The sequence below is a fragment of the Plectrocnemia conspersa genome, unplaced genomic scaffold, assembly GCF_051122295.1.
Source record: "Plectrocnemia conspersa isolate PC_06_02 unplaced genomic scaffold, ASM5112229v1 ptg000006l, whole genome shotgun sequence".
NCBI classification, from domain to species: domain Eukaryota; kingdom Metazoa; phylum Arthropoda; class Insecta; order Trichoptera; family Polycentropodidae; genus Plectrocnemia; species Plectrocnemia conspersa.
The window spans coordinates 14025001-14045074 of record NW_028277170.1 but is presented as its reverse complement, the minus strand read 5'-3'; the positions used below and the strand labels follow the sequence as shown (position 1 = coordinate 14045074).

The following is a 20074-nucleotide window of genomic DNA, read 5'->3' as shown; positions in this document are numbered from 1 at the left end:
ATCGTATTACAAAACACCTCGTTTAAATAAGAAAACAAATATTACATACAATAATAAATAATATGTAAAGGATGTGTAGCGTAATTGGGAATTCTGTTCCGGATTTTTTAAGTTCAGATTTTTAGGGAGGTCTTATTTTCTTTTAAAAATTGTATGTGATGGGAGGACAGTAATTTTAAGAATCACCCCGGGTGGCACATACCCTAGCAACGCCGGGTAGCAATTAGGCACCGATTAATCCACTGCAATAGTATTTTATTGAAAGTTTGGCGACGGATGGTGACGGGTTTCAATTAGTCACAGATTGAGCCGCTGCAGTAGTATTTTATTGAGATTATATAAAAACGACATGTTTGACTATTTAGAATATGAACGGTGACCAATGCACGAGGCAGCAACGGTCGTTGCGAGTCCACAAAAGTTCACCAAGAGAAAGTACCTACGTTATGACAGTGCCGCCACAATTCCGTCAAATTTTGTCCATAATAAAACCCAAATAAATATATATAAATGGGCACCCACAAAAGTTATAAAATTGCGGTAGCTAAAAAAAATCATTACGAAAATTTTGTTCAAAGGCTATCTCAGAAAAAAATTTGAGGAGAAATTGCTATTGGAGCTCAAAAACGAACCTAAAGGAAGGCAATCCCCTCAAAGGAAAACATCTGGTAATTGGATGTTTCACAGCTGTCATACTGACCAGCTGGATTGACGAGTGTTGACTCTCTGACTATTGACTTGAAAGATTTGGGTTGGCATCTCAAATGGATCCTTAAATGTTTTTAAATTTCCATCATGTCTGGGAAGTCGGAATTAGTGAGTATTATAAAATTCTGATGGATCATAACAGATTAGATTTACATAAATTTTCTTAAGCTCACAGATGAATATTATGTATTGAAAATTCTCTAATGAGCTAATTCAGATCATGGAGAATATTTTATTAAAAAATAAAAATTGAGTTTCAACTAATTTAGAGCAGCATATAATTTCACACGCCTACCAGTTGAATTATATTTTCGCTGTAACACATATAATAATAAAACATAAATTCATTGTAACATATATAATAATGAAACAATTTTTGAATTATGATAATAAGATATAAAACAATATCTATGTATACGGTTGTTTATATTTATTTGGTATAAAAAATATTTTATGGTATGCAAAAATACACAAAGTTTAATAATATAAAATTATTCGATATTACAAATAAAATTAAAATAATGTAATTTCGTTATTACACATTAATAAATGCAAGTGTACATAATCATTGCATTATCTGTTTTAAATTAAAGAGTAGTTGGTATAATCGATTTGTTGACAGTTACAGATCTTAGTTGCACCGTACATACATATATTCATATAATAAAATGATATTAAATTTAAATATTTATTTAATGTATAATATAATTAAAGCTTTTAAGTACACATAAAGTTAATATACGTATATTTAATAATACAATTAAGCAATATCAATACGAAAAAAACATCTTCGCTTAGAATTATTAATTTTTGGTTTGGACCAAATTAACAATACATATAATTGGAATCTTATTTATTATATGATAGTAGTGATATTGTAGTTCAAGTATGTAATGTAAAATGTGGAATAAAAAAATTGCTTAAACAAAAATGCAAAGAGGAAAAGATTAGTATAAGCATACATAAATATACTTTTATCAAAAGAGAAGTTTTTAATTTATTTTTAATTTTTAATAATTCACAAATAAGTATTAAAAGCAAATATTTTTGTCATAGATTTTACATTATTATGTTTATGTCATGTCGTACATTTTTATGGTAACTATTACATTAAAATGGTACAAATATTAATAATATCAGTTTATTATGAGTTTCATATAATTTTGTATTTAAATTTTATGGACATTGAAGTGTTTAAATAAATAAAATAATCAACAGAATTAATTAACCAATCTAGTCAAAGGATTAATCAAACAATTTGGTAATATCTACCAAAATTATGGATTTGATAACATTAAATTGTAACTATCAAATTATTTGCATAAAATATAAATTATTTTATGATAATATAAAGTATAACAAGTTTTGGTATTACATTTAAGAACGAACAATAATAAATATGCAATAATAAATATATAATATTAAATAACGAAAAAATATATACAGTGTTACCAAGGAAGACCGAAAGACCTGCAATTTGTAAGACTAATTTAAAATCCTATGTTTAAGCAATTGACCTCCATCGTAGGATTTTAATTAACACATAATCTGCAAAATTGGAGTTTTTTATATATATTTTGATAGATTACGTTTTTTCATATTTAATTGAGAATCTATAAGAGATGTATCTATAAGAGACGTAGAATTTGAGATGTGGTTTTAGATAAGAATGCTCTAAATATATCTAACAGCAAAGAAATTAAATCATTGATAATTTTTAAAATATTCTTGTAAAGATATTCGAGTTATTTGGACACATTTGACTGAAGGAGAAATATTTAACCAAATAAAGTCTGTAATTTTCTTAACATATTAGTTACTTTTTATTATACATATTAAAGTTAAAGGTCTTTTAGATCCTTGTCTTTATTGTAGCATTCTGTTTTTAAGTGCCATGATTTCATTAGATTCAATATTCTTGAGTATTAATGTAATAATATCGACTCTATTTTCTTCCCGAAACAAATTAATTTATGGTGCACTTTGAAGACTTTGCGTCCTTTTTAGACCTATTCTTCTTCGGCTTGGAATCAGTCTTACCGTTTGACTGATTGTTTCCCTGATCACTGTCCGACAAATAGGCGCTGCTGGTGCTTGATATTGTAGTCGTATTACCAACATCTAAAATAAAATAATAAAAATATATACATGTATTTATATATATTTATAACTTAATTTTTATTAAATAAAGATTGATGCACGAAAATATTACTACAAAAATAAATGTGTTATTTTTTATTACAAAAATTAAAACAAACTACGATGATATATTTACATATATGAAAACACCGGGGCGATAACATTTTTATCAAGAATGAGTTATAAAATCAAATAGACTTCATTTCGACTGCTCTTTCAAATTTGATTTAATGAATCTATAGATTTGCACGTATTTTTTTAATCAATGACGTGGAAAATATTTTAGGTTATATCATTAATGACATATTGGAATATGATTTTTTAAATTTAAATTTTTGTTAACACTTTGACAGTGGCTAGTATTTTTGCACATAATTTTGCTCTTTGCTAATATGTGGTGTGCACCTATTCGTGCCATATATTCTTTAAATACTTATAAGTGATTTTCAGCCTTAAATTATATAAAATAACCATATAGCTTCATGGTACTTTTAGGTGCCCAATGCATATTGACGATTTTCTTGATGGCATCTATAGATGGAATCCGCGGTCAAAGAGTTAAATACCTTTTTCTAACATTGAACAAAATTAATCAGCGTATTCTAAACTAATTTTGAGTTTAAAAATAATACAATTCTTGATTGAAAAAAATACCAGAGATAGTAACAATATTTTTGTAGTAAAATTTGAACGTTGCCCTTTACACACAAAAAATATGAACTTACAATTCTCTGACTCCATTCCGACACCTGGTTCAGCCATTCTGTAAATAATAATTGATTGAATTTTATCCGACAATGATTAACAATTCAATTTACGCTAATGTGCGATGGAAAGTATATATAGAAACGCGGCAATGATTGATATAGTCGCATTAGCAATTGTATATTGTTTATTATAGATGTGCTACTAACTTGGGACGGCCGTAATACTTTGGAGTTTCTGGTAGTGCTCGGTAATTTTTGTGCTTCTCTTGAGTGTGAATATTCAGATGAGACGGAATAGATCCCCTGGTAGATAGAACTTCCATATAGTGGGGGTCTCCATCAGGATCGTCGTGATTTGTTGGTTGTGTAGCTATTTAATTATAAACTGTTATTATATATGTATTTACATGCTACATTCTGTATTATGAAATATAGTACCATTGGATATGACGTCTCTTGGCTGACAATATGTGTCATTCAATACAGTCTCATTATAATTAACTTTCAGTTTTTGTTGAGTTTCGGCGAGCTTCTGTTGATGCCTTAGCCGTTGCTTTTCTTTACTTCGGCGGAATTTTTCAATTTCCTGAAAATATCATTGTCAATATTTCTATAAATGTCACACATAAACAAAGAATTTAAACGTTATCATAATGTATATATGTTTATAGTATAAGATATGTAAAAGTGATATTATTTATGTTTTGAAAATAAATTAGAAATATTAATTTAATGGCTGTTAAAACTAGTTATAGATAAAAAAATAAAGTTTTAATTTGCGTTCGATTTTGGCTATACATTTCATATAATATAAGACTGTTTAATTTAAGTACAAGAATTTTGAATATAGAAAGACTGCAAAGACAATCCAGGACTGCAGACAAAAAATCGGGGCCCTGTGCTTATTGTTGCTGCGCTCCTCCCCCTTCCAAACATTTAAGTGACCTCTAAAGTATAAAATTCCAAAACTTACAGTTCGCACAATTATGCATTTTTTTGTATAAACAAAAATGAAAAGCAAAAAAGGCAAATGAAAACCATTTTAAATTTTTTTTAAATGTGACCCATGGAGGATTGTAAAAAGTAATAAACTAATAGATAAAGGAATGGAGATCCGGTACTTGGAAACTCCGGAAATATTAATTTTATTCATATAAAATTTTAAAAATATCGGTCGATCGACCGAATTTTAAATAAAATTTTCGCAATTTTTCACTTTACAAAGAATGATCTGGGTCCAAGTATTATTAGCTGGTCTCCCCTTCTGGTCGGACTTGAGAGTCAGTCTTTATATAAATTTAATTTACACACAAAAGTAATTACATATCACTAAATATCAAGATAATTAAACTGTTAGTTTATAAATTAATTTTTACGACATACCTTATCTTGAAGAATACGAGCCATCTCGGAATCTCTGGTTTCAATGATTTCCTCGGAATCATTTAGCAACCTGGCCATTTCCTAATGATCAACATACAATTATGGATAAAATAAGATATTCAGGCATTAATGTATATACACATACGAGGTGTGATAAAAAAATATCAACAGTTTTTGATTTTGTGTGCTATTTATTTTATCTCTTTTTAAAATATAAGAAAGTGCAATGAAGTGGTGCAAATGTTAGAGAAAGCTTTTCATAAGGATGTTATGTTCAAAAGAAGGCTTTGTGAATGGTACCAGCCATTTTAAAAGGGTCATGAAGACATCGAAGATGACAAAAGAAATAAAAGACCCAATACGTTGGCAACTGATGAAAATGTGAAAAAAATTAAGGACTTCATGCTTAGTAATCGCCGAATCACTATCGTTGAAGAAGTTGGTATCTCGTATAGTTTATATAAATAAAATTTTCTGCATAAAATGAGAAGCAGAAAAATTTGTTACAAAATTTGAATTCTCAACAAAAATAGATTCGTGAAGAAATTGCAGAGTAATTGTTAAATGAAGACGCTGACGGTTCAAATATGCTAAAAACCGTATATGGTTATGAAATGATCACAAAGGTTCAATCGCTTCACTAGAAGCGCTCTAAAGAACCAAGAGCAAAAAAAGAACGTCAAATTCAAAAAATCGAATATCAAGGTCTCTTTACTATTTTTCTTTGATTATAAAGAACAATAAGGAGTATTATTTTTCAGTTTTACGCTGTTTGCGTCAAAAGAAAACGACTAGAATTGTGGATAAATAAGTCTAGGATTTTGCACCACAATAATTTACTGGCTCACATGCAAATCTGTTGCTAGTATTTTTACATAATTATGAATTATGATGATGCAGCTACCATATTCACCAGATTTGGCCTTCTGCAACTTTTTCAGTGCTCGGATTTTTCTGGACAGGATTATTCCGTACACGAATTTTGCACAGATTTTTAGACAGTAACTTTCTAGACACCGATTTTGAATATTCTAGACAAAAATAAATATTTTTAATAGTATGTATATTGAAAAAAAATTAAGGTGAGCATTTGGATTGTTCAATTTTTAACTATGGAGCTCATTATAATACATACGAAATTTATATTTTTACTTTGTGATAAAACGTTAATCAGTTTTGCAAAATATCCGTTTCTGGAATTTTGATTATTTTTATAATTTTTTTAAATAGTTGACTATAAAAATGGACAATTAAACAAAAATTGATTAGAAATTGTAGTGGGCGGCTTTTATGAAAATGAATGGCAAATTTCGGATGTGATAAACAAATAAAAACTGCTGTATACACAGATTAAATGCGGGCCAAATTTTTACCCTCTGATTTGTGCATTGTTATTCACCAGACAGTTATTCCCATTTTATGCGCCCAAAGTTTATTTTTATTACATGTATAGGATGTGTTGAAAATGCGAATGACAACCTTGAGTGTGTCTTAATTATCTTTTTTCTTTATTGAAAGCGGCAATTTTGTCTAAATCCTTTCGAAAGGATCGTCATAACACATATTAGTAATGACATGTAATAAAATGAATCCTTTGTATGTTGTGCAAACAACATTTTTCCAAAGATTTTATTAAAATTTTGTTCATTTGTTGAAAAATAAAGATCAATCGTTATGAGATTGTCTTCTGAAAATCAATCTGGGAAAGAATATTGCAAAATCATATACAAGGAGTAATTAGTAAAAGTAATAATATTATTGATAAGAATACTACTACTATTATAAGTTTTAGGAACTAATACTATTTTGTTACTGTAGTAATTTGCTTCATAATAATTTCACGTTTTCATTGATATATTGAAATACATCATAATCCTAGGAAACTATTTATTTTACACGTTGCTTATTGTTAAACTTATGATATTTTACTTGAGATAATAAAATAATAAATGATTAATTTTATAAGAATTAAATTTCATAAAAGTAATATAAAACTATTTAGTAATGGAAATAGGCCATTTAAGCAAGACAATAAAAAAAAGTTGTGTGAAGTTACACGAGGGATTAATTTTATTACATGTCACTACTATTATGTTATATAAAGATCCTTTTTAATTGTCGTTTTTTGCATTTTTCACAAAGAAAATATATTGATTCATTGGATTTAATTCAAGTTGATTGCTATATTGAACTCGGTAGTAAAAAATTCAACAATAATTAAAACGTTTATCTTAATTTGTTTTTTAATAAAATATTAAACAATTTTATTTATCCCTAATAATCAGTGTACGGAAGGTTCACATCTGCAAAATTCATGTCTGGAAATATCACCGAACCAACTTTTTCCTATACTGCAGATAGAGAGGACATCGAAAGAAATGTTTTGCAAGCATATAGAAGTTGAATGAAAATCGCTGAGTGACAACCAAATAGTGCATTCCATAAATGTTTTGCGGATTGGAAAAAACACTGGAAGTATACCTGATAAGGACTAGAACAAATACTGTTGATATAAATAAAAATTGTCGTTATTTTTTATCATACTTTAAATATAATATTTTTACGAACCGCATCTCGTTCTTCTTGCAAAAGACGTTGTTGTTCTTCATACAATTTTCGTCTAGACACACCCAACGCCTTTTCTAATTCTCTAATCTCCAGCAGCTCGCTTGCTGATCTATCTCCAGGCTGAGAAGATGTACTCGGTTCAGCCTATTGTATTCATATAGAACAAAGAGTTTATTTTCAAAGTATTTCCTCAAGTAATTACATGTAAATATAAAAATACTATTTGTGTAGGATTTTGTCACAAAGATAAGATAATTCGATTTACATGTAAAAATTCATGTTGTTTTAAACTATATCATTATTTTTGTATTTTCTATTAAGGTCTCGATTTTTATATATAATTACAATTAAATGATTGATTGTAATAAGCTATGATGCTTACTACACTTTTTAATCTCTACAATATAATTATGAAGTAAAAATCAATTTTTGATATAAAAAACTTTGTTGTGTAGAGTTTATTATAGTATAACTTAACATATAAATCGGAGAGAAAAATATAATCATTACCTTTGTGCCAATAAACTAAAGCATATTGAATTAGAAACAAAGCTTCAGATCATCATGCTTATAAAAATATATAAATATATACATATATACCAGTGCATTCAAATCGCAATTAGTTGGAGGCTTGCTAGGTAACTTTAATCTTTGATTGTTCATATCTTCCGAATTGTGTGTGGATTGTCTCTCAATACTTTTATCATGAGTGGACGTAATACTTCCCTGCAAAATAAATAAAAACACTACATTTTAAAAACCTAATATCCGTCGTAATATAGTAATTTAATATTGATAATTCCAAGGATAGCAATGTTTTTATTTATATATGTATTTGAACGTATTTAGATAATTAAAATTTTTTTTTAAATTACTTACGATAAGTATCTCATTGTTGTAAGCTCCAGACTTACTCCTACCAGGCGCCGATGATCTCATGTTGTTGTTGTTTTCTCTCATCGCTAATTGCGGTATTTGATTGTACGAAGAGGTGCAAGGATCCTGGATCGAATAACTTTATAATATGCACTGGTTTCGTTTAGTTCATTATTCAATTTGTCAATACAACTCACCGGATAGACGTCATTCGTGACCAAATCGTGTCTGTCGCTTCGTCCTTTGGCATGTTGCGCACTAGTCGGATTATTTAATAGGATATCATTTCTAGACGGTTGAAAATTTGCATCGCCGTGATTGCCTAAATGATATGATTGGTTGTCCTGCAATCATGCGGTTTATTTATATCCATATATGTGGACTCTAGATGTCAAAAGTGACTAATTAAATCAAAAACGTAATTCTCTATTTGTTGTTAAAGGGATGTATGATTTCTTACAATTCCTAAACGTATTCATGAGTTTATGATAATTTGGGTTGCTTTTGTGACAAAGAAAGGTATATTTAACAGTGTTGTTATTTTCGATTTATGACCTTCTTTTCAATAGAACTTTTCACATCAAGGCAAAGACCAACTCGAATTTAAAAAATAATAATTGAATTCATCAACTAAGAAACCTCATATTAAATACACAGGGCTTTTAAATAACAAACCATAGTCGGTAGTCCTATATCAGAATGTAGAAAGTCTTGATGGTCAAAATTGATAATATCATGTTGCGGCATATCCTGAAAAAAAATATTACAATCATAAATCAATTGATTCAAATTTGAGTAGGTATATATTAAAGAACGAAAACTCACAACGTGTGATTCTTGAAGTTGATTTCTATTCTTTTTATCCAGTATTAGTTTTTTCTGAAGGTCAAGTGCTACCCTTGCGTCTTCCTCCATTCTGTTAATAATATAATCATAGATTGTTTATTGATTTTTGATAAAGCTTGATAAATATTTAATACATGCCACAAGGACTCTGAAGCAATGTTTTTTCTAGCCTGGCTGCCGCAGCCAATATTTGGTTATTTGGGGATTCCAAATTATAGATCCCAATTCAAGAATGCTAACAACTAAGGCGTCATAGAGGACGCGAATAACTAACGGATCGGCAAAATTTTCTCAAAAGTGATTCAGAGTTTTCGCAAAAAAAAATTTTCTCAAAAGTGATTCAGAGATCTTTAGTTGAAGTTTCTCTAGTCAAAATTTTCCCACTGAGATCGAAGGAATAAACTGATGGCGAACGGGATCGAGAAAATGACACAGAATGCCACTTTCCGACACTGAAGAGCAGAGGGTTAATGGAACCCTATCTCCATAGAGTCTAAGTCACTCTGTAGAGAGAAGGAGTTTGCAAAAGATCGAATGCATTTATACAATTTTAAATCATTTGTGTACAAAGGAAAAATTGAATTTGTAACTGCCGTATTTATATCATTAATAAATAACATAAAAATCAGAGGGCCCAGGTCGGATCCTCGAGGTACTGTTGGTCCAACAAAACTTGCTGAAAGTGATTAAAGACATCTATGAATAATTATTTCAAACAATTTAGCAGGAGCTTACTGCGACTAGTCTATAGTTCTTTATACACAATTTGTCAGCCTTTTTATGAATAGGGGTGACTTTTGTGCGCTTACATAGATCTGGAAATAATGATGTCTTTAGAATTAGATCAAAAATACGTTTTAGAGGAGCAGAGAGACTGACTTCGCAACCCTTCAAAATGAAATCAGGAATCAAATTGGGCCCAGAAAAACGCCCTGTCTTCAATTTATTAAAACCGAATTTAAGATCTGAACGCTAAGTTTCTTTGATGGTCAGTACTGAAGACCAAGAACAAAAAGAAGGAAGAGACTGAGCAGAAGGCTTACTAACATATAATGGAAAAAAGAACATCTGTAGTCTCTTGAAGAAAAAAATACAAAAAAGATCAAATAATTAATGCATATGAGAAAAATAATATAACATTACTTAAATATAGTATGTATTAAATTAGATTTAAATGTAAATCTGGAAAAAAGAATTCATTACATGGTTTTTATTTAATGATCTTTTAGATGATACACAAAGCTATAAAATTAAATGTTAAGATATTTCAATTTTAATAGAATATTATAAACGAGCTTTTTCTTACCAAGTTGTTCCTTTTTAATGATGGCATGAAAATCATATTCAAGAGGATTAAGAGAAATTGTATATTGTAATAAACTATTAGAGTTTATTAACCCAGATATGCTCACAGACCTATAAGTAGGATACCAAATTTGTACTACTCTTTTTTATATCTATGATATTTATATTGCTTTGACATGAGTCTAAATGTAAAAGATCTCTTTAGAAGAGTCTAAAAATCGTTACATAATAATATCACTTGTTTAAGTTGTGCACCTTTTTTCGTCTAAAGTGAGATAAAATATGTGTTTTTAGTTTACTATTAGTTTCGGAATATTATTTTATATATTTATTAATTTTTCATTATCGAGGTAAATCGATTACAAACATTGCTGTATTATACATAGGTAAGTAGGAACAGGCTTTTTCACTATTATTTTTTCGTCCATTAAATATATATTTTTAATTAAAATTTAATTTAGTAGCCTTTTATTCATATTTTATATTTATTTTATTTTTATTTATTTACTCATTATAAATTTTACGAAAGTATTGTATGTAATTTATTTGTCATATTGCTTTATTATGCTGTTCAAAATTCGAATCCATACTATTTAATTCTAATATAGCCGCATCACTTTTTAGGACACAGCAACTAAGTTTTCATTGTTTTTGTTCTTCTGCACTTTCAAGTCTATTAAATTTTCGTTTATTAGCTCTCCCTTGACAAATTCCACTATCTAAAACTGAGAAAAAGAATATCCAGTTGAGCGATTGTTAAGAAGGTAGTTCACTAAGTGAGGAGTTGTTATATAAAATAATATTTATTGTTTGATATTTATGAAGTAAATTCTTCGGTTGAAATAAAGTTTTTAAAGAACAAAATTACTAAGACATATCTGAGTTAGTAAATGTTTTTTGTTATAATAATATATAAAATATACTACTATATAATACAATAATGTTTACATTTTTAAATACTTTTCGGTTGTATTCCTACTGAAAAGTATTATATTGAATACTAATATTTAATATATTGATAGATATGTTAAAAATATACATACATATATCTCTGTCTAAGATATTCTCTTTTCAGCATATCTTCATCTTGAGCCTGGACAGCAGCTGCAGCCGGAAAGTCTTCTCTGATAAGTTCATTTCTGAATTTATTACCAGATAAATGGTTGACGACTGAAAAATTAATATGGTTTTCAACAATTTGCTCTTTCTATTAATAGTATTCTAATGGACTTACTTTCATCATCTTGCAGTTTATGGGCCAGCTCTTTGTCAGTGCGTAGCAACCAAGCACGCCTCACTGTAAGAATTAAAAATCAATAAATAATAATTATATTCAATATGTATAATAAAATATTAGGTAACCATAAAAGTGTGGTTTTTGTTAGTTACTCGTTGGAACTTGTCAAGCTCATGAGTTTATAAATGTATCATATATTACATAATAGCACAGATATATATTATATATACATCAGTTGATTGAAGCACTTCGTTGTGGCAATATCTTTTAATTTATGATTTTTGGCTCATTTAAGAAGTAAATTGAATCGAGTGTAATTCAAGCATGTTTGCTTTATGAGTTTGAGCTTGAATCAAAGGCTGCAGATTTCTTTGGTATTAAATTACTTGAAGATGCACCTCGGTTATTGATAACTATGATGAAAAAAATCAAAAGTAATGTATCAAGAACTCTTCAATATTTGACGTTTACATTTTTACATCAATTGGGAAAATCATGGAAGATGAACAAATGGATTGCCACATACATTGACAGATGAGAACAAACTTCAAAGATTAACAATATATATTTATTTCACACCATATTTTGATTAATTGCATATTTGCGATGAGAAACGGATCCACAACAGTAATAACAAGCAAACTTATCGTTGCTTGTCATCAAATGACCCAGTACATCATATTTGAAGGGCAATTCATACCCAGTTGACTATTATTTGTGTATGGTGAACTGCAGCTGGTATGAGTACATCCACTACGAGTTTCTTGACAAAAACCAAATCATTACAGCTTAGATCTACTATTATATATACAAATGGATCTTATATTTTATATGTTTTCATACATATAAAATATAAGAGAAACGAAATTTTCTCTGCTGTCTTCTAAACTGTTCTTTTTTCTTTCTCTTATTGAAATTGTACTACTTTAAATTTTAAGTGTTACATTGTATTACTCTTAGCAAGTAAAGTAACAATTCCAGAACTATACTTTTTCTTTATAGGTGATATTTTTTTAAGCATATTTTTTCGCAATGACATCAATGGCATTTAATTGCTAATCTCCAGTCATACTGAATACGCCAATATATTAAAAAGTCACTATATAATAAATTACAACTCTGTCTTTGAACTGAGAAATCAGGTCACATTAGAATTTATATAATCGAAGCTATAATTTATTGGGTACATGTCATATTACAACCAGACTTATGTTCCGATTTACTCCGAATTATTCCAAGCCATGAGAAAGCAAAATTAAATTAATAAATAACACTAAGACGCCAAATAAACACTATATATAAAAACAATTTTATAGTTATACGACAAAAACCTTCAAGTGCATATACCAAAGGACTATTATCGCTAAACAGTTATATAGCAATACAACTAATAACTGTTCATTGTTATTCAATGTAACACTATGCATTGTCTTTTGACACAAGCGTAAATTAATTTTATTTACATCTCGCATACATCAGTCTAAAAAGTGACAAGTACTTGAACAATTTCAAGATAAATTTATGGTAACGTTTATAAAAATCTAACTTAGATATGAAAGCTTTTGGTAAAATTCAAAAAGAGATTCTCAATTCAAAAAAAGCAATAAAAATAAATGATTTTAAACTTCAGTAATACTGTCAAGAATTTTAATGTTTGTGTGACGACCGTTTATAATGCCAAAAAGCCTCTCGTAACGAGACAAAGATCTGCTTCACAGAAAGTGGTGACTTGCCGATGGAAATCTAGAGAAGTCATATAAATCTGAGAACTTTTGGTTCCGAGAAATCCCTTCCCTCCGCCAGACGCCAGTAATGGTTTAGTCTAATAAAAATATCATTATGCAGTATATAAATTATACCAGATACAATACAATAATAATACTAATTATGCCATCGTTTATTTTGTGGGGATCCCATTCTTGAAACTCGCGTTAATGACTGTGACCAAAAATGATTATTCATCAATAAGGATGAACTAGACCAGGGGTTCCCAACCTTTTTGTATCCTAGAGCGCATTTTACAATATTGGTAGGGCGGCGGGCACCACCTGACTCTTCAAAGATTCCTTTTTTGCCACTTACAGGAGCTATAATCGGAAAAAAGTCGGCGATCTCGGCCGATTTCAGTTGTAGCTTCGGTTCGGACAACTTTGAGAGAGTGTAGTAGAGGCTTAACAAATAATTAAAAATAATTTAAATTTTTAATTAGTGTTTGTGAAAATAATTCTATTGCGGTCGAATAGTGGCGGGCGCACACAAATCGGTCCGCGGGCGCCATGGCGCCCGCGGGCACGGGGTTGGGAACCCCTGAACTAGACAATACTGTTTAGCGATCTATACGATAGTGCTAGAGGTCGTGCTGACAATGGTGCTGGAGCTGGATATCGACGGCTGATTTATATCTGATGTGGTGATGTCCGTGCGAGAAGTCCGAGTCTGGTTGTACTAGCGGGGTATCGGCGAATCAAGGTCCGGGTAGGTAGCGACGCGCCGCGGCGATGGCGGCGTCGAGTCGATCCGGCGAAGTCTGGCGGAGTTTGTCCAAGTGAAGTATCTGTCCCCCTATTTATATGATTAGGTAAAGGAAGGGATCACAAAGCCCTCGTTACGACCAGAAAAAAAAGGATTCCCATAAATAACGCGCAAGGATTCTCCGGTTCATTAAATGAATTTCTTCGTTACGAAACGGTCACGGGAAACAAAATTGTTACCGGAAGACAAAAAGCACCGTAAGGACACAACATTCCCGTTGTACAATTCGACCTCGAAGATGTCCATCAACCAAATGTCACTTTCTAAGGGCGTATACATATTTCGCTGCTCTAAGAAACGAGTGCAGCGATTGGCTGGATGATCGCTGCATGATTGTGATTGATCAGCAAGCTTTGCTAAATACATAAGGCTGATCTCCAATGAGGACCAAGCACACACCGGGAGACACTCGAAGAGATAAGGGCTCATCCTGAGAGGGACTCCACCATACGAGCACCGCATCAGAGAGGGATCAACCTACGCTATACTGTCGCAATGTCCAATCAGAACTCTAAGGATCTTTCACTGACATCATCTATCCGCCAGTTTCTCCACAACCGCTCGGAAAATAACAATCTCGCCCATCATAGTCTGTCGCAATATGTAATGTAATCTAATTAAATTTTCACTAGTTTCCAACTGCGTCTTACTGATTGCAAAGTTACACCCCTTAGGGTTACCAAACCTTAAAATTTTAATCCGCTAAACTAGTCTTCATAGTTGATGAATATAATGGTTCCGGAATTACGACTGTGTTATTTTTGACCACACGTTCGCGAATTGTTATCGTGGTTCAAAATCAAACAGTTGCTTCAGATTTCTTTACACCAATGGCGTAAAACAGCAAATAATTTCTGGTTAAATAGTTCGCGAATCGACTTCAGTCAGAAGTACAAACGTATGTACATAGAATTTTATTTATTAAATCTAATGTTACAAAATTACAATTTTTGGTTATTGCGACATCTGCTACTGCTTCTTTGTATGCAAATTTGATATACGTGGTTGCAGTGTTGTTTCTGAGAGACGAAGCGCTGCATTAACATCCATTTGATATCTCTGTTTGGTTTTTATTACTGACATAGCTAAAAAAATATTTTCACACAAATAGGAAGTCGAAAAACAACCAACAATTTAATAGCTTTATAACTGAGAGATCTATTCTTATCGATGGATATCCAAAATTGAGACAATTATTGCATTTTATGTCTAGACACCAGAGTGATATCATAAGACAACTCTTACTTAAACTTGATTGCTTTTTTTATTATCAAGCATTGAATATTGAATCAATTCATTTAGGGTTTAGACTGACTAATAAATAATATTAAGCAGACTGTATATTAAATATTACGATTAACATACATATGTCAAAACCACAATTGACAATTCAAAACGTTTTATCTGAGTCATAATAAGAAAAATATATGAATCAATATAATTAGTCAGTAATAATCTGACCAACATATTTAACCGGTATTCTGATGTTTTGCTTTCTAATTAATTAATAAATGATCACAGATATTATTCAGTTCAAAGAAAGCGAAGCGTTCAGTTGTATTTGTTGTGTTTTCATTCGCCATTACTTATTTTTATACATATATGTATGTTATTAATCGAAAAACATCGACTTACGAAGGCAAAGAGTAGATTTGCAAGGGTTGAATTAGACCAAATTAATTGTTTAAAATATTATAAATATGGATAAAGAACTAGAAGAAAATGAAGGCGGTAAGATTCAAGATTTGAGATAAGTTTAAATTAAATAATATTAATTTAACTTTTACAAGTTTTAAGGGCCCGTGGTGCTATGTATGTGTATCGAAAATCTATCTCGATAATTGCATTGAATTATAAATGTAATCAAATATAGGGTTGGAAGTGTTGTGGTTTGAAGTTCTATAACAACTATTGGAGAGAAAATCGTTTAGACATGCGCATGAATAGTGTGTGACACTAAAACTAAATTTTAGAATATATTCAAATGGATTTGTTTTTGAAAAAAAAACAAATACGATCCATGTGACTTCAGGTGGCAATTTGCGTCCAAGGAGTAATGGGTTTGGATTGGGCTATATGGGTTATATATGTATCTAACACGAGTGCAAATCCCAAGTTGAGTTGCGGGAAAGAAATAGAATACAGGCGGCCCTCGACTTTCGAACGTTCGACTTTCGCACAATTCGCACATTTAAAAAAAACAATTTTTTTAAATTAATTTTTTTTTTAAAAATGTTCTGATAGCGGTGAATCTTTTGCTTCAATCGGACGGGGACACGGTCAATTGGGCGACGGCGATTGGGCGACGGTCAAATGGGCGATTGAAAATGGGCGACGGACAAATGGGCGATGGTCTTTTGGGCGACGGTCTTTTGGGCGATATAATAATAATGCATTACAAATAAATGTGATGCAAATCATGATCTTATAATTAATTAAATAATTAACATAATTTAATACATAATAAAATATATATATACATATACGTACATACGAAAATATAAGTAATATTTTTTAGAATAGAATTAAAAGATGAAAACATTATTCGGTCTAAATAAAATATAATATACCTACATAAGATATATGTACATATTTAGTTATCATTTGTGCTTATTTAATCATAAAATATCACTTAAACAGTTTGATTTTTTTTATTCAAGAATTTAAGAGAGTTACCCGTTATCATAAAACACTTAAAACACACGGCTTAAGTTGGTAATTTTATTATAAATACCTACCTGATAAATTGCAGGCTCTTAGGCGAATTTTTTTTATGTTTCGAGCCTTGGAAACTACTGTGAGAACAATCTTTTGGAATTTCCAAAATTCGCATATTTTATAGTTATCTATTTTAAATTAGAAAGGATAGTTATATATAAATATAATAACACAGAACTAGCCCTGATAAGTGTTTATCGTGGATTTTGCTCTTTACGCGATTTTTTTATGTTTTGAGACATAAATTACTGTGAGAACAATCTTCTGGAATTTCCAAAAATCGCATATTTTACCGTTATCTATTTTAAACTAGATAGGGTAGTTATATATATGTAAATATAATAACCTAGAACTAGCGCTGATAAATGTTTATCGTGGATTTTGCCCTTAACGCGATTTTTTTTTATGTTTTGCGCTTTGGAAATTAGTGTGAGAATAAACTTTGGGAGTTTACAAAAATCGCATATTTTACGGTTATCTATTTAAAACTAGATAGGATAGTTATATATAAATATAATAACCCATAACTAGCGCTCAGTATACTTTTGAATTTTGACTGAAAACGTTCGCAAAAAGTTTCGTTGCGTCTTTGAAAATTATTTTTGTCGTGGTTTTAAAACACTTTGTCACCGTGTCTTTTTATTCACATGTGGGTTATATTTTATGTGTTATTTATAGATAATTGTTATTATAGATCATTGTTGAGAACGACTAATTTAAATTACCACAGTTTATATTCTTAATAAATGGATAATTCAGACATAAAAGTTAAAAAGACAAGAAAAAATATGTTTGGAATAGATATCTTTTTGAAAAGAATAGACTAAAGAATTTTTATAAAAGTTTTGAGATACAATAGAAAAAATATCATAGAATATTTATGTGGTATTGCATATAATTATATTAAGAGTTAATAATTTGAAAATAAAATTGTTTTTCATTTAATATACTTTAATAATATTTTATATTTTATTAATGTATTTTAGTAATGTATATTTTATTAATATTTACAATAAAGCAAGGCGTGCAAGATTTTTTTGATTTCTGTCGCCCATATGACCGTCGCCCAAATAACCATCGCCCAATTGACCGGAATCGCCCATTTGTCCGTCGCCCAATTGTCGCGTACCGATCGGACGTTCGTATGATACAAACAGGTCTACGATATGTTCATAATATATATCATTAAAGATATATTTCCACAATCTTTAATGATATGTTTCCAAAAAAAACACAGCAAAAAAACACGGATGAAATGGAAAATCACCTTGACAAATTTTTAAATATTATGGAAGATTGTGATCCCAATGGAGAACGCATATCTTAAGTGCGTGGGGCGATCAATAAAGACATAGCATGTTATAAAATACTATATGAAGAAAAGAAAAAGAATAGTAGAAAACAGTTAACTCTTGATAACTTTTCAAAGGAAACACCCGCAAACCCCACTTAAACGTGTCTCTTAAACGCCTCTTAAACATCTTATATTTACTTGATAAATAATATTTTAAAATACACACAATTTTAATTTTTTTTACTTTCCTCGACTTTTGTACATTCAACATTCGCACACATTTTCAGGAACCAATTATGTGCGAAAGTCGAGGGCCGCCTGTAATAATAGAGGGTCTTTAATCAAAACAATGTAGTTGATAATAGTGTAGTAATTTTTAATTAATGATGGTAAAAGTAACGGTGTAAGGAAAATATTTACTTAGAAAAACATTACTAAAGTGTACACCTTGTAATCCAATACAAGAAAAAAAATAAGAATAACATTAAGTCTTAAAGTAGTATAAAAATGTTGCCAGAATGATTGCCAACGTCCGGTAACGAATAAGACAATCGAATAAGGACAAAAACTGCTGAATTATTTTAAAACCATATTTTTCGAAATAATCTTAAAACATTCGTATTTCCAAGGTGTGATATTTGTAGTAACTGTGGTTTAACAATTACTGCGATATGATCTACAATAACTATCATTTTCGATTTCAAGAATGAAACTATGTTGCAAAACTAACTAGCGTTGTCAATGATAGCATGCTTGTTCAAAAACTCAATACATTAGATCAGTGATGAGTAGGGATTCCAATCCCGGGATCCCGAACGATTTTCAATACCCGATGAGTCCCGGGATTATAAAACATAATCCCGAATTTTTTGGATTGATTGATTTATCAAGCACAATCGAATTATTATTGACAAAATCGTTATATTTCGTATACAAACTTGCGCGAGTTGCACGTGTCATCTGTGAATCTTTGAGGCTGTGAGTCTGAACGTGCTTTTTCAGCTGCAGGCTGCTTAGGAACCAAAATCAGATCAAGGCTAAATGATGAAACGCTTGATGCTTTGATGTTACTTCGTGAGTTTTTTTCCAAAATAATGTTTTCCATTAATTGTGTCTATGAATGTACATATGTACAATCATTGTCAAAAGTTCATTTTTTATCTTCTCAAATAAATAAATAAGACCTTCCCTTTTTTATTTTTATTATATTATTTTCTATTTTAAGTCCAAGACTAAAATTATACGTACTTTATACATTGTACGTTATAAAAAACGGATGTAAAAAAATATTGTATTATTCATTTTAAATTATTTTTATCGATAAAATAACATGAAAATTATCCCGGGACTAGTCCCGGGATCCCGGGATCGACTAATTGCAATACCGAAATCCCGGGATCAAAATTTTGGCCCGGGATTGGAATCCCTAGTGATGAGCAACTTTTTTTGAAAACTCAATAACCAATATGGGCCGCAACTTTACATAATGTTGGCAACTCTAATCACAACACGAGTTGTGATTAGGGTTGCCAACATTAAACAAGGACAGCTAAAAAATATTTTTATTCAAAAATGTCTCTTGCAATTTGACACTGGCGAGATCTTAGTCGGTGATTTCAATTCCGGGACAATCCCGGTCAATCCGGGACTGTTAGCAGCCCTAATTGTGATTAGTTTTATAGAATATAATAATAGAGTACGCTCGGGATAAGGATTACGGGTTGTAGTTGTATGCGTGTACATTGTGGCTCAAAGCAATTT

At 30.3% G+C, this 20074-nt stretch overlaps 1 protein-coding gene across 1 annotated transcript in view; it reads right to left on the bottom strand.

The window, feature by feature from the left end:
• Positions 1-2313: 2313 nt before the first annotated feature.
• Positions 2314-20074, bottom strand: part of LOC148234301 (uncharacterized) — a 27410-nt gene continuing 9649 nt past the window's right edge. The window contains exons 2-14 of the mRNA XM_088187631.1: positions 11767-11829; positions 11576-11702; positions 9207-9297; positions 9057-9131; positions 8579-8725; positions 8385-8507; positions 8106-8231; positions 7506-7649; positions 4938-5018; positions 3993-4140; positions 3762-3924; positions 3573-3610; positions 2314-2829 (exon numbers count right to left, since the gene is read on the bottom strand). Of these exons, the coding sequence (XP_088043757.1) occupies positions 2675-2829; positions 3573-3610; positions 3762-3924; positions 3993-4140; positions 4938-5018; positions 7506-7649; positions 8106-8231; positions 8385-8507; positions 8579-8725; positions 9057-9131; positions 9207-9297; positions 11576-11702; positions 11767-11829 (1481 nt within the window). The 3' untranslated portion in view covers positions 2314-2674. The remainder of the gene's footprint in view (positions 2830-3572; positions 3611-3761; positions 3925-3992; positions 4141-4937; positions 5019-7505; positions 7650-8105; positions 8232-8384; positions 8508-8578; positions 8726-9056; positions 9132-9206; positions 9298-11575; positions 11703-11766; positions 11830-20074) is intronic.